Source organism: Polypterus senegalus, chromosome 2 (assembly GCF_016835505.1).
Source record: "Polypterus senegalus isolate Bchr_013 chromosome 2, ASM1683550v1, whole genome shotgun sequence".
NCBI lineage: Eukaryota > Metazoa > Chordata > Cladistia > Polypteriformes > Polypteridae > Polypterus > Polypterus senegalus.
In genome coordinates this window covers 321425503-321438589 of record NC_053155.1, presented here as the reverse complement: position 1 = coordinate 321438589, position 13087 = coordinate 321425503, and the positions used below count along the sequence as shown (strand labels likewise).

At 41.8% G+C, this 13087-nt stretch overlaps 1 protein-coding gene across 1 annotated transcript in view; it reads left to right on the top strand.

Moving 5' to 3' along the window:
• Positions 1–13087, top strand: part of LOC120524644 (multidrug resistance-associated protein 1-like) — a 104469-nt gene that overhangs the window by 15952 nt on the left and 75430 nt on the right. Inside the window, exons 4-5 of the mRNA XM_039746471.1 lie at positions 5918–6050; positions 8835–8995. Of these exons, the coding sequence (XP_039602405.1) occupies positions 5918–6050; positions 8835–8995 (294 nt within the window). The remainder of the gene's footprint in view (positions 1–5917; positions 6051–8834; positions 8996–13087) is intronic.

The window sequence follows — 13087 nt, the reverse complement described above, 5'->3', positions numbered from 1 at the left end:
TTACCAATAAGATGCAAATGACAAAAGAAACCAGCAGCTCTCCATTTTGCTTGTTCCCCTTTACACCTGTGTGTATTTATCGTGGACTATTTGGTTTAGTTAAATACTTGGAAGGAAAGAGAAGAGAAAAAAGTGAAGGGTTGAGAATTACCCCTCCATTTTATACTTCAAAGTATTTGGATGATATCCTTAGAATGAAAAAAAAATCTAGGATATGAGAATGAGTTGACGTAGCAGAGTTAAAGCACTAACAAGCCATGAAATGTAATTATTGGCAAGGATTGTTTTCTGATTAAGAAACTGGGTTGGAACAAAAACCCGCAGCCACTGCGGCCCTCCAGGAATGACTTTGCCCACCCCTGCTATAGAGTATGCAGCAGGATCTTTTTGGCATTTGAACAAACGCTTCATTGCAAAGAGTAGTGATAAATACAAATAAATAAAAGGCCTCAAATTGTAACTGCTTAAAAAATGAATCCTGACAGATACAATCAGACCTGAGGCCGACAACAAGAAGGCAGAGGGCATGAGCAGAGCAAAGCTTTGGGGTGATTGTGTCTACAGATTTCTCCTATTTGACAATTTAACAAGTGCCTTTTTAAGAGCATCTTTAAGTATTCAGGATTTCCATTATCATTTGGTTCAAACTGTATCCAACTTCAGCATTGTTCCTTTTTATTATTCCTACTTAATGTCAGCAGTTTTTTTTTTTTTTTGCTAAAGTGTTTGGACACCAGAGGCGCTCCAGCTCCTCCACACCCAGCACAAGCAGGTTTGGACTCAAATATAAAAGGCAAAGAGTGTTTAATTGTGGGAAGCACTTCCCTAAGCGTTTCCCACCACAGCCGCAAATACAATTAAGCACAAGCACAGTACAGCACAACTGGTTTATGTTCTTCTCTCTCTTGTCACTGCCTCCTCCACACAAGCATTAGATAGATAGATAGATAGATAGATAGATAGATAGATACTTTATTAATCCCAAGGGGAAATTCACAATCCTCCTCTTCCTCGTCTTCCTGACTCTAGCTCGTCCCTGTGTTGCAGTGGGCTCCTTTTTATGCTGGACACGGGAGCACTTTGTGACGGTGGGTGGCACTTCTGGGTCTCCTGCTCCCATGCTGCCCTGTGGGTGTCCAAACTGGAACTCTGTATGAGGAATGCTGACACCTATTATAGTGGGGGACAAACTGCCTCCTGCTGTCCTCTCTTTTACTGATTCCTGTAGCCTTCAGGCACCCCAGTCAGGACAGGAATCATATGGCGTCCTGTCCAGGTATTGCCTGCACTTAGTCCACCCTTCTGTTATGGCATCCTCTGGAGCATCTTCAGGTTCTGTAACTGTGCTTAAGAGTAGAAACTGTCCAATCAATGGTCTGAACAACCTTATCCATTGAAATTGATTTTCAGAGCTTTAGTTCATCCATTGGTGACACCTATAGGCTGTTTGTGAATTTCCCCTTGGGATTAATAAAGTATCTATCTATCTATCTATCTATCTATCTATCTATCTATCTATCTATCTATCTATCTATCTATCTATCTATCTATCTATCTATCTATCTATCTATCTATCTATCTATCTATCTATCTATCTATCTATCTATCTATCTATCTATCATGTTGTCATGTTCTTGTGTTCTTTATATCCCACTCATTTTTGAAATGAACATTGCATTTGCCGCTGCTTGATTACATTTCACCAATGCAAGATGCTCTGATTCATCGTTCAGAAAAAAAAGGTTAAGTGAGATTTTACAAAATTTAGGGGGTTCCTTTCACTGTGGTGATCTGGTTAACTGTTTACCTACACAGGCCCACCTGTACTGACAAAGGCCATCTGACTTTCTGAAGAAAGGAGCAACACAAAAGGCAAGTAAAAGAAGGAATGAAGGCCCGCTTATACTTAGCGCCTCGGCATTGCCATGTCAGTGACCACATGCCTGCAGAATTCTGTGGCTGAGCAGTCCTGTGCGCCCATCCTGCACACATTGACTGCACACATGCTGGACAAGAAAACACGGGCTCATCTGAGGAACAGGTGTATGAGGAGATTCAGAGCTACCCTCACCGATCCAATCCAACATTAAAAGCACACAGAGATGGCAAAATGTGCCCAAATTCATGGTAAGAAACTGCCCAGGCCCTGGGTAAAGATGAAAGTTGGTGCATGCAGAAATGGAAATATCTTTGAGATCAATATGTAAAGGCAAAGAAAAAACTTGGTAAGGATTCTGCAAATGTACAGTGCTGGGCACCGAATGCAGACAAGGGTGCGCCTCCTCTGTGCGTCCTTTGCTCTTGGCACCCGAGTACAAACAGACCTTTAAAGCAACTAAGATCTCTGATAATTGCTGGGCTGTGCACAACTCAGAAAACAGGCTTCACCTCCAGACTAGGCCTAGAAACAAAGTTAGCCTGGCTACAAACTCAAGAAGCAGGCTTTGCGTAAATTAGAAGAACAAAGTTTGTTTTCAATTGTATATTTTATTAACAAAAGACTCAAGAAAACGTTAACAAAAAGCCAGGGCAGGAGCAGTCAAAAAGGTTTGTCTACAAGAGGCAAACCACAAGGCAACTATCCAAAAAAATCTGGTGCTTGTAATTAGAACAAAAATCTTCAAAAGTAGTAACACTTACAAAAATGAGTTAGTCCTGACAAACACGAGCGAAGCCAGAGCTTCAGCATTGACTCGGAGGATTTGACAGGCTTCTGTAGACCATGTGGGGGTCCCACAACTGCAGCATCAGGCAGCCCCTGAGAGCATTACGTTAATTAAAGACTCGACTCGCGTGAAAAGGAACACGGCAAGGAGTGAGAAAAAACACAAAAGAAGGAATCCAACATGAATTGAGAACAACTAAATGGTAACTGTAGTCTAAAACAAAAGAAAGGAAATGATTTCTGAATTTTAGTTGGAATTAAACCCATGTCTAATTTCTTTATGTTTTCTGAAGGTGTTTCATCCCTAAATACAAAGAATAACATTGCAGAGTTCACTCCAGTAACGGGTTGAGCACATCTGTGTGTTTCCATTGCAATGTTGATGTGGAGGATGTTTTGTGTGTCCAGATTATGAGTGGTTGTCCTCCAGTTTTACTAAGGAAAAAACTGAGGTTCTCTTTAGAACATCATAACACTCGAGACGAGAACAGACCATTCAGCCCAACGAAGCTCACCAGTCCACAACAAGTCGAGTTTTGAAAGTCCCTAACGTCTTACTGTCTACCACACTACTTGGTCTCTAATTCCAAGTGTCTGTCGTTCTTTGTGTAAAGAAAAACTTCCTTTTTTGTGTGAAGTTCACCCTTCACAGGTTTCCAGCTGTGTCCCCGTGTTCTTGATGACCTCATTTTAAAATAACCGACTCGATCCACTGGACTGATTCCCTTCATGATTTTAACCACTTCACTCAGGTCTCCTCTTCATCACTGTAAAGGCTCAGCTCTTTTAATCTTTCCTCATAACTCATCCCCTGTAGCCCTGGAATCAGCCTAGTCGCTCTTCTCTGGACCTTCTCTTGTGCTGTTATGTCCTTTTTGTAGCCTGGAGACCCAAACTGCACACAGTACTCCAGATGAGGCCTCACCAGTGTGTTATAAAGCCTGAGCAGAACCTCCTGTGACTTGTCCACCACACATCAAGGCGCTATATAACCTGACAGTCTGTTAGCCTTCTTAATGGCTTCTTAACACTGTGTGGACGTTGATAGCTTAGAGTCCACTATGACTCCTAAATCCTTCTCATAAGCTGGGCTCTCGATTTTTCCGACCACCCATTGTGTAATTAGACCTCACATTTTTACTTCCTATGTGTAAGTCTTTACATTTAATGACATTAAATTTCATCTGCCCAAGCCTGTCAGCTGTCCAAGTCCTTCTGTGATGATGTAACGGATTCCAAATTATCTGCTTATCCACCTATCTTGGTATCCTCTGCAAACTTCACAAATCGTTTCTATATATTAAAAATGCAAGCAACCCTAGCACTGCCCCCTGCTGGTCACCACTCTTAACATCGGCCAGTTCTGATGAGGTTCCTCACACCATCGTCACCCTCTGCTTCCTGTGTCTGAGCCAATTCTGCACCCATCTAAAAACATCACCCTGAACTCCCACTTCTTTTAGTTTGATGCCCACCCTCTCACGTGGCACCTTATCAAATGCTTTCTGAAAGTCCACATCAATAATATCATAAGTTCCACTCTGGTCGTATCCTTTTGTTCTTCCTCATAGAATTCCAGCCTGTTAGTAAAACACAACCTCCCTCTTCTGACCCTATGCTGACTGTCCTGTCCTTTTCAGGTGTTCCTCCATCTTCTCCTTAATAATTCCTTCCATTAATTTTCCAGTGATAGTGGCATCTAGTTGCTTGGACCTGCCTGGTCACCCTTTTTATATAATGGGATGATATTTGCTGTTTTCCTGTCCTTCACAGTGACTTCATTGGTACTAAGTCTACTCTCACCAGACTTTTTCTCTGACAATTGATGGTTTTTCAGTTTCTCCTTCTCCTCAGGTTAAGAACTTGGGTGCCATCCTTGACAGCACTCTGTCTTTCAAAGCACACATTGATGACTTTACCCTGTCTGCATATTTTCACCTTTGCAGTGTAAATCGTCTTTCTTATACCTAATAGCACTGCTATCCTTGTCCCTGCTTTGGTAACATCTCACGTTGATGACTGTAATTCTATACTTCCTCACAAGTTTTTCCATAGGCTTCAGCTGATTCAGAAATCTGTTGCTCATGTCATCACCACAACAACCTCCACAGAACATATAACTCAGGTTTTATGTGAACTCCAAATCTCATATTGATTTGAAGATTTTGCTATTAACTTTCAAAGCTTTTTATAATCTGGCACCTGTATATCTTCTGGATTTGTTACACATTTATACGCCTGCTCGCACTCTTCTTGCAGGTCTTCTTACTCAAATCTCTACTCATTTATCTACAGTGCGTTTAGATCTTTTGGCTTTGGAACTTGCATCCCTCCCGCAGCATTGATTTCACTTCCCAACATCAAATCCAAACTTAAAATTTATCTTTTCAAACTTGCTTGCTCCCCTGCTTTTGCCCTTGGCCTGTTTGGTTTTTCACTTATTTTCTCTTAATTGTTTTATCGTATTGTTTTCTTTTACTTATTGTAAAGTGTCCTTGAGTGCCATGAAAAGGTGCCTTTAAATTAAATTATTATTATTTTGGGCCAATAGTTGTCACAGTCAGCTGCCCTCTGGGCTTTTCACTGTACCCTGTGTCATGTCTGACTCTCATGAGAATTCATACGAAATTGTGACGTGTGAGTCCCTGTCTTGCACCCCAAAACACAAAGCTGAGTCTCAGTACTTTAGCAACACCAGCTTTATTCAGTTTGAAACTGAAACAGCACGCTTATTTATTGTAGCGGGATCTGCCGCTCTCCTATACACAAACACAGCAGTCAGGCAGAGTCGTAGCCAGGTTAGTGGCCAAGTGATACTGTCCCCTACATTTCTAATGTTCCTTGCATCACCCATCGATGACAGGCACTTATAGTGCCACTGCGGTCGGTTCGGATTTGCTGTCATAATGGATAGGCTGTCTTCCATAGATGTGACGATCGCGATCGCGCGTTTTTTTTTCTTCTTCTGTGTCTCTGATTGAGTAAAACTCTGCAATCAGGGGTTTTTAAAGCAAGTGTGGCTACTACTGTTATTAGTTTTACAAGTTTCTGATTGGTCAACAGATCTGTCAGTTACAGAGGCTCAGAAGTCATTTGAAGGCTCTTTTCTGCCCGTTCTGGTCACATGTTGGACATGTCTGCATTTTAATTTTTCTATCTAGGAGGTTAAAGCTGGTGTTTTCTTTGCGTTGCCTCCTATTTTATCTGTAAATATTCAGGAGATACAATCATTCTGTTTACTTTTTTTAATAGAATAATCACCCTTGGCTACAAGAGACCTTTGCAGAGAGAGGACCTTTTCGAGTTAAATGATCATGACTCTCCCTACACTGTCTGTCCAGCCTTCGAGAAGCACTGGAAGGAGGAACACATTCAATGGCAAAAGGTAACGAAAGAAACTCCATCAAGTTTTGAAAGTGATGTGTTTTAAGGCTCAAAACTTTTAACGCTAGAATTACCAGAGCCTACGAAAAACCTTTGTAGATCCATCCCACCTTAAATCACTTCGCACCTCTCCATCAGCGTCTTTTGTCCTGTAAATGTGTCGATAAGCAGCAAGCAGTCAGTTATCACATCCCTCACCCCGCACAGTTTTCTCAGCTCAAGTCTGTTTACCTGTGTGTCAGTTGCTTAGAGTTGTAAAGAGTGAGAAGTCAAGCAAAATGACACCTTTAATAAATACTATATCATTATTTGGAACACTTGCATTTCAGGTGTGTTCCGTGTCTACAACAATCTATGTAAACACATCGTTAAAACAGAAACATTTTTCATGTTTTAGTAATAATTGACGAAATGTAGACATGACGTGTATAATGTGTGAAGCCTGAAGTCCAAATATCAAAGAAACACTTTCACAAAAGGTACAAATAGAACAGAACAAATACGCTTCTATTCAAGAATATAACTGCAGAAAAAGAACCTACGTTAGGGTGTGACATTGACACGCATTTACTACAACAGCTTTGGTGGCGCAATGGTATCAGCTGTTGACTGGTAATCAAAACTTCATGGGTTCGACCTCAGACCAGTCAGTTTTGAGAAGTGAGCTGCTCATAATTATTCTTACTATTTTAGAATAAAAACATACATTTGATTTCAGTCTGTAACTGCCTGTGTAAATTTATGATACTTGTAAGGTTAGGTTTGTTATTTTTTTTTATTCAGTTTTATTCTCCCAGTCGCATTCACGATCCCACCCTACCATTAGACACTGCTGTTTTTACATAGATGCTCTATAACAGAGGTGAAATCGGATGACGACGCCGGTTCTACATCGGAGAAAGAATGCACCTTGCACTTTTGCTATTGCTGTACTTTGTATATGTACACGGGAAGCTCTGCAGTCTACTTGTGACTTTACGCTGTAGGAAGTAAGTAAATACATAAAGGTAAATAACATTCGAACTGGCTCTTATATACAAAGTACAGCGACAGCAGCTTCCACCTTCAGCTATAGACTCTCCACGCTAGTGTTTAGATCTGAACAGTGCATGTGCCCAAACATTAACATTTATATGTTACTTACATAAAAGCCAGATCAAATGTTATTTACTTACTCTGTACAGCGTAAAGTCACAAGTAGACTGCAGAGCTTCCTGTGTTTGATCGACAAGGGCATGCTCAAAAAATACACATGTAATGTCACGAAAAGTGCCTGCTGACACTTCAGTGTGCAAGCATTGGTACGAGAATGCAGTCAGACTTCTTTTTTGGGCAGATACACCGCCCAGATCTAAACACTAGCGTGGAGAGTCACTCGCTTACTGAAGAGTCTATAGCTGCAGGTGGAAGCTGCCGTCGATGTACTTTGTATATAAGAGCCAGATCGAATGATATTTACTTATTTACCTTTATTTATTTACTTACTTCCTACAGCGTAAAGTCACAAGTAGACTGCAGAGCTTCCCGTGTACATGTATAAAGTACAGCGATGGCAAAAATGCATTTTTTATCCCATGTAGAACCGTCGTCATGATCTGAGTTCACCTCTGTTATATCGCGTCTATGTGAAAACAGCAGTGTGAAATGCGAGGGGAGGGTGGGATCGTGAATGCGACCCTCTAATGTCCTCATTGCTAATCCTGTCCATCCTCATCACACCCAATGCAAATCTTAACATCTTTATGCACCAATACACAAATAACACCAGTCCTTTCCTTTTTCTTTTCTTCTTCCTTTCTCTTCTCTATCTTTCTCTCTGTCATCCTCCACTCCTCCTCTGGCAAGCTTTGGCTCCCAGAATAGTGGCAGCTGGTTCCTCTGAAAGTTACTCTCAGTTGTGGTGAAAGCCTGATGTAATAGGGCTCTGTAGTCTCCGCAGCTCCCCCTGGCAGCCTCCACGGGACTCAACAGGGCTGTAGCAAACTCCAACTTTCAGCATGCCCTGCATTAATCCGTGGCAGTACTGCCATCTTACGGGCCGAGGGAGGTACTGTCCTGTGTCTGTTCTCTCCCCCAGTCCTTCCAGTTCAGTGGCAAAATCTGTATATCATATTCATTGTTTTTGAGGTGTAATATGTTTGTCATGTCGGCACACATCCTAGTGATGGCTTGCTGGTATGATTTATTATATGAGTGAGTCGTCATTTGTGTGGAACGCTACGTATGCACATTTAAAGCAAGTTTTATAAATCTGACCCCTGGAGAAAGAGATGCTTAATAGGCTGGCAGCAACAGAGTTGTGAGAAACATCTGGAGAAATAAGAGGAAGAACAAAGCTGTACAGCAATTGGAAGCAAGTACAAAAGCTTTGTAGGTGGAGCAAGTGTGGAGGACGAGAAGACGGGTGACAACAAGGATGTGTTACTCAAACTGAATTGGAATGAGAGCCATGGAGGCAGAACAACTGGATAAGACAAGGAGTTTGAGGAGATCAATTCAAAGTGTCTGCGGCCATCCAGTGGTTCTCATGTGTCCAGGATCACTTAGCAGTTGTCACATGGTCCAGGCCTTCCAGTTCTTTTTGCTTTTCATTTGCTCACAGAGACATTCCACATGTTTTTCTTTCATGTTTTCCTTTGACTGTGTTTTCCTAAAGATGTCATAAATTCAAATAGTCCACCGAGTGTTCTGTTAGTCCCATTAAAGTCGCTGCTCTTTTGGAAGGGCATCAAGTGGTTTTAGTAAAAAGGACAAACCCCACCGTATTTTGTCTTTTCTCATTCAGGGACACCGAGAGGATGAGGAGAGTTTACTGGGACCCCGGCAGAGCAGGAAGCCCTCCCTGTTTCGGGCCTTATGGCGCACATTCAGCGTCCTTTTTATCCAGGTGTTCCTGCTGAAACTGTTGGCTGACATGTTGGCGTTTGTCAGTCCACAGGTACTCAAGTAAGTCACGTTGAGTCACAGTGTTGTGCGCTGTTTAGTATCAGTGAGTTCCCAAAACTCTCCACGTTAGTTTAACGTAATTAATGTTTGCTTTTGAAGTTCAATAGCCAGCTGGTAAGATCAAAAAAAACGTTGCTATTCAACTGTGTGCACAATTATTAAGCAAGTTGTATTTTTGAGGATTCATTTTAATATGGAACAAATACAGTGCTATCAGTCAATCCAAAATGTTGTTAAACGTGTAACTTGAATGTTTTACAAAGGAAATGTGAGTGTGAACATCATCAGGGGAATACATATGTGTGCAACTATTAGTGTGCAGAATTATTACGCAACTAAAGGAAAAATGAAAATGTTCCCATCTCACTTGTTTGTTTTCATCTATTAAAGTGAGAATAATAAACAATTCAAAATTTACAAAGAAACATTTCTGACATTTCAAAAAGAAAAAAAAAATCAGTGCCCAATATAGCGCCCCTTCTGTTCAATAACGGTCATAAGTCTTCCGTTCATGGAGTCTGTCAGTTTCTTGATCTGTTGACAACTTTTTGTGCAGCAGCCACCACAGCCTCTCCCAGACGCCGTTCAGAGACGTGTTCTCTTTTCCTTCCCCGTAAATCTGCCGTTTAAGAAGGGCTTTAGGTCAGGTGAGCTCGGGGGCCATGTCATTATTCTTTTATCTTTAAGGCCTTCACCTGCTAGCCATGCAGTGGAGCACTTCGATGTATGTGATGGGGTGTTCGTTGTCCTGCATAAAAATCATGGTCTTCTAGAAAGATGCAGACCTTTTCTTTTTCCACTGCTTGAATAAAGTGTCTTTTGTCTTCTAAAAACTGGCAGTAGGTTTGGGAGTTGATTTTGAGTCCATCTTAAACCTGAAAAGGTCCAACTAGCTCATCCTTCTATATAATTTGATACTCTCCGTATGTATGGTGTTCGTGTCAATACCTCGACTCAATACAAGTTACAACCATGCAATGGGACTCTGCCTCTGTAGTTAGAACATCACGTGGCACATGCGGACGCAGTATTGCATGACTGGCTAAGAATGTTTGAATGCCTCAGTGACGCCGCTGGACGGCCGAGTGTAGTAAGTCGGTCTTGATTCGAGCAGATAACAGTAAGTTCGGTTGGTTTTTGGAACGTTGCTTTGGTGGGGCGTACTTTCCAGGACTAACATCGTCGACTGACTTAAACCCTTCGACAGCTCCGGAACCGTAAGTAATTTAGAACGTATCGCCATTTGCTTGGTACGTCGAAATCTATCTTTGGGCAGTTCGGTTTTGGCATCCATCTTTCAGACATCTATTGGCAAACTGAGTAGTGACGGCTGGGTATTAATAACGGTCACTGTTTTAAATTTTAGCTCAGATCTAAAATGACCACAGCAACATAATTATTACTCCAACTCTGATTAGAGTCGTAAAATACGGTTTGTTTTGAAAATTTGTTTGCTGGAAAAAATCAAATGAGGTGCACCGAAGAGCTGCGTTCACGTCTCGCAGCCCGGTTTAAACAGGAAGCTCTTCACTACATCGGCCGAAAAGGTCTATTTGAAGCACAAATCAGTGCCATGATAACAAAATCATTTCAAGGACTTAAAAAAACAAATCATTCTTTGCAGAGAAATTATGGAGCTCACAAACGTAGAATTTGTAGCCCGATTCGATCGGGCTCCCAGTCACTAGTCTTTTAATAATACCAGGCCATACCAGTACCCCACCTTCATCTTACTGGTGTCTGAGTCGTAGTCTGTGCCCATTACTGATCCAGCCGCAGGTCCATCTATCTGCTCCGTCAAGAGTCGCTCTCATCTCATCAGTCCATAAAACCTTTGTCTTCAGATATTTCTTGGCCCAGTCTTGACGTTTCAACTTCTGTGTCTTGTTCAGTGGTGGTTGGGTTTCAGCCTTCCTTACCTTGGCCATGTCTCTGAGCACTGAACACCTTGTACTTCTGGGCAGTCCATATGGGTTGCAGTACTGGAATTTGACAGCACTGGAGGATAACGAGTTCCTGGTAACTTCACGTTTGATTCTTCTCAAATCTTTGACAGTTAATTTTGGTCTTTTTTTTTTTTTTCCCCCCCAACACGTTTCTTGTGGCCCTGTTGACTATTTGCAACAAAATGTTTGGTGGCTCTGTGATCACACACCAATATCTGAGCAATTTCAAGAGTGCTGCATCCCCCTGAAAGACTTTTTACAATTTTTGACTTTTTAGTGTCGGTTGCTATATAAATGTGCCTTCTGCTCCGTCTGCTCAACAGCTGACGACCTGCGATGTCATCCCGGGTTTTAAAGGGGTGGGGTTGGGGGCGGAGTCAGTGCATGTCTTCCAGGCTAGGAGTGCAAAAATAAAATGATTGGAGGTTGTAGCAGCCATTAAAATCCTTTGCAGGTGCCCCCTGAAAGAGACACACGTGACCCACAACTTGGACAAGACTGCTAAGAATTTAAAATTTAAGAGGTGAATTCAGAAAAAATAGGAAGAAGAGGAGTCAAGTGTGAGCTCTTATGGAATCATTTGAGCTTCATGAAGTGTTTGAAGCGTGAGTGTAAAGGACATGAGATGTCATCTGCTTGTCCCTGTGATTGGAGCTGTGAGCTGTGGAGTGTGAGGCATGTGAGCGAGGTACTAATAACTCTTAATTAATTCACACTTAGCTTACATTTACTGTATACTAGAAACAGGCCTGTTTTATGAACAGTTTCTTTCCTGCCCCCCATCCTAGTATCACAAATATAATTTGAGTGATTTACTCCTCAGGTGATATTTAATTCAGTGTAACTCTTCACTGAGCTTTATGAGACTATCAGGGTAGTTAGTGCTGCGGTCTCATAGCTCCTGTGACCCCAGCCTGGCCACCATCTGTGTGCCATTTGCTTGTCCCACACACTTGACATTAGATTGATTGTAGGCCAAATGTCAAGCTGGGTGTTTGGATGTCTGTAGACAGGCATAAGTCAGAATGAATTTGGAATATAAAATTGAAAGCTGAATGGTTTTCAGATAAAGCACAGATATCAAAAGAATTCAAACTAATGAACAGAAATAATGCTGGAGCGCTGATGATTTACACACCGGACTGAAGAAATGGCACACCACTGAAACAAAAACACGGCCATCCAAAAAGGCATTAAAGGCTTTGCACGGCATGGTGGACGTGGCAGGAAATAACACAGGACCACTAAAGGCTAGTGGGGTCCTTACTGTGTGTACAGAGACCAGTCGAATTCACCCTTACATGTGTAAATCAACATGCAACACATAGTCGCTCTGTGGTTCGGTCACTGGTGTGCAGATCGACCTGACCTCCAGACTGCTGCTGTCTTAATCTCAGCACACAGTCCACAGCGCTGTCTACCTTTAGGAGACATGTTCATTCAGCAGAGTTTATAAAATGAAAGTAGTGATACACACAATAGCAGAAAAGAAATTCTTAAATGAATCAAACACTGCAGACAACTCCAGAACAGACCCTCAGGGAGGCTGACGGCACGCGTTTGTACAGCTTAAGCGACAGAAACCTCACGGAAAGGAGAACTCGCCCCATGCCATGCTCCCTTAATAGAGCTGGTGGTTTTCTTAAGTTGAACCTTCTGTTTTGAACGTCCTTCTATAAGCTCGTGCCACTTGTTAGCTGTGTTCTCTTGTCACCCGTTTGCCATTCATCCACTGCAGTATCAGGCTGAGGTACAGAATCTTTTCCAGGGTTGTCTGTAACTAAACCAATGGGGATCGATTCCGGCCATTTTATAATTGTCAAACTGTAACTTTAAGATGTTGGACTGCACACAGGCTCACGTCTCAGGTGATGTTAACCTGTCGCTAGTGCTGACTAATCAGTCTGGGCATGAAATGTAATCCTCATCCGTCGAAGGGCTCCTGTCACTCAAAACATCACCTTTATCATTCTGTCCACATTAATATTTAATGCACTATGTGTATGTAACATGGTATATCCATAGATCAAGAGAGAGCCTGATTATATTTAATAGATAAATAGATAGAGAGGGGTAAGTTTGGCTTTTTAAAGAAACTCAATAAATAAATTATATAAATAATTATGACAACTTCCACCCTGTCCCA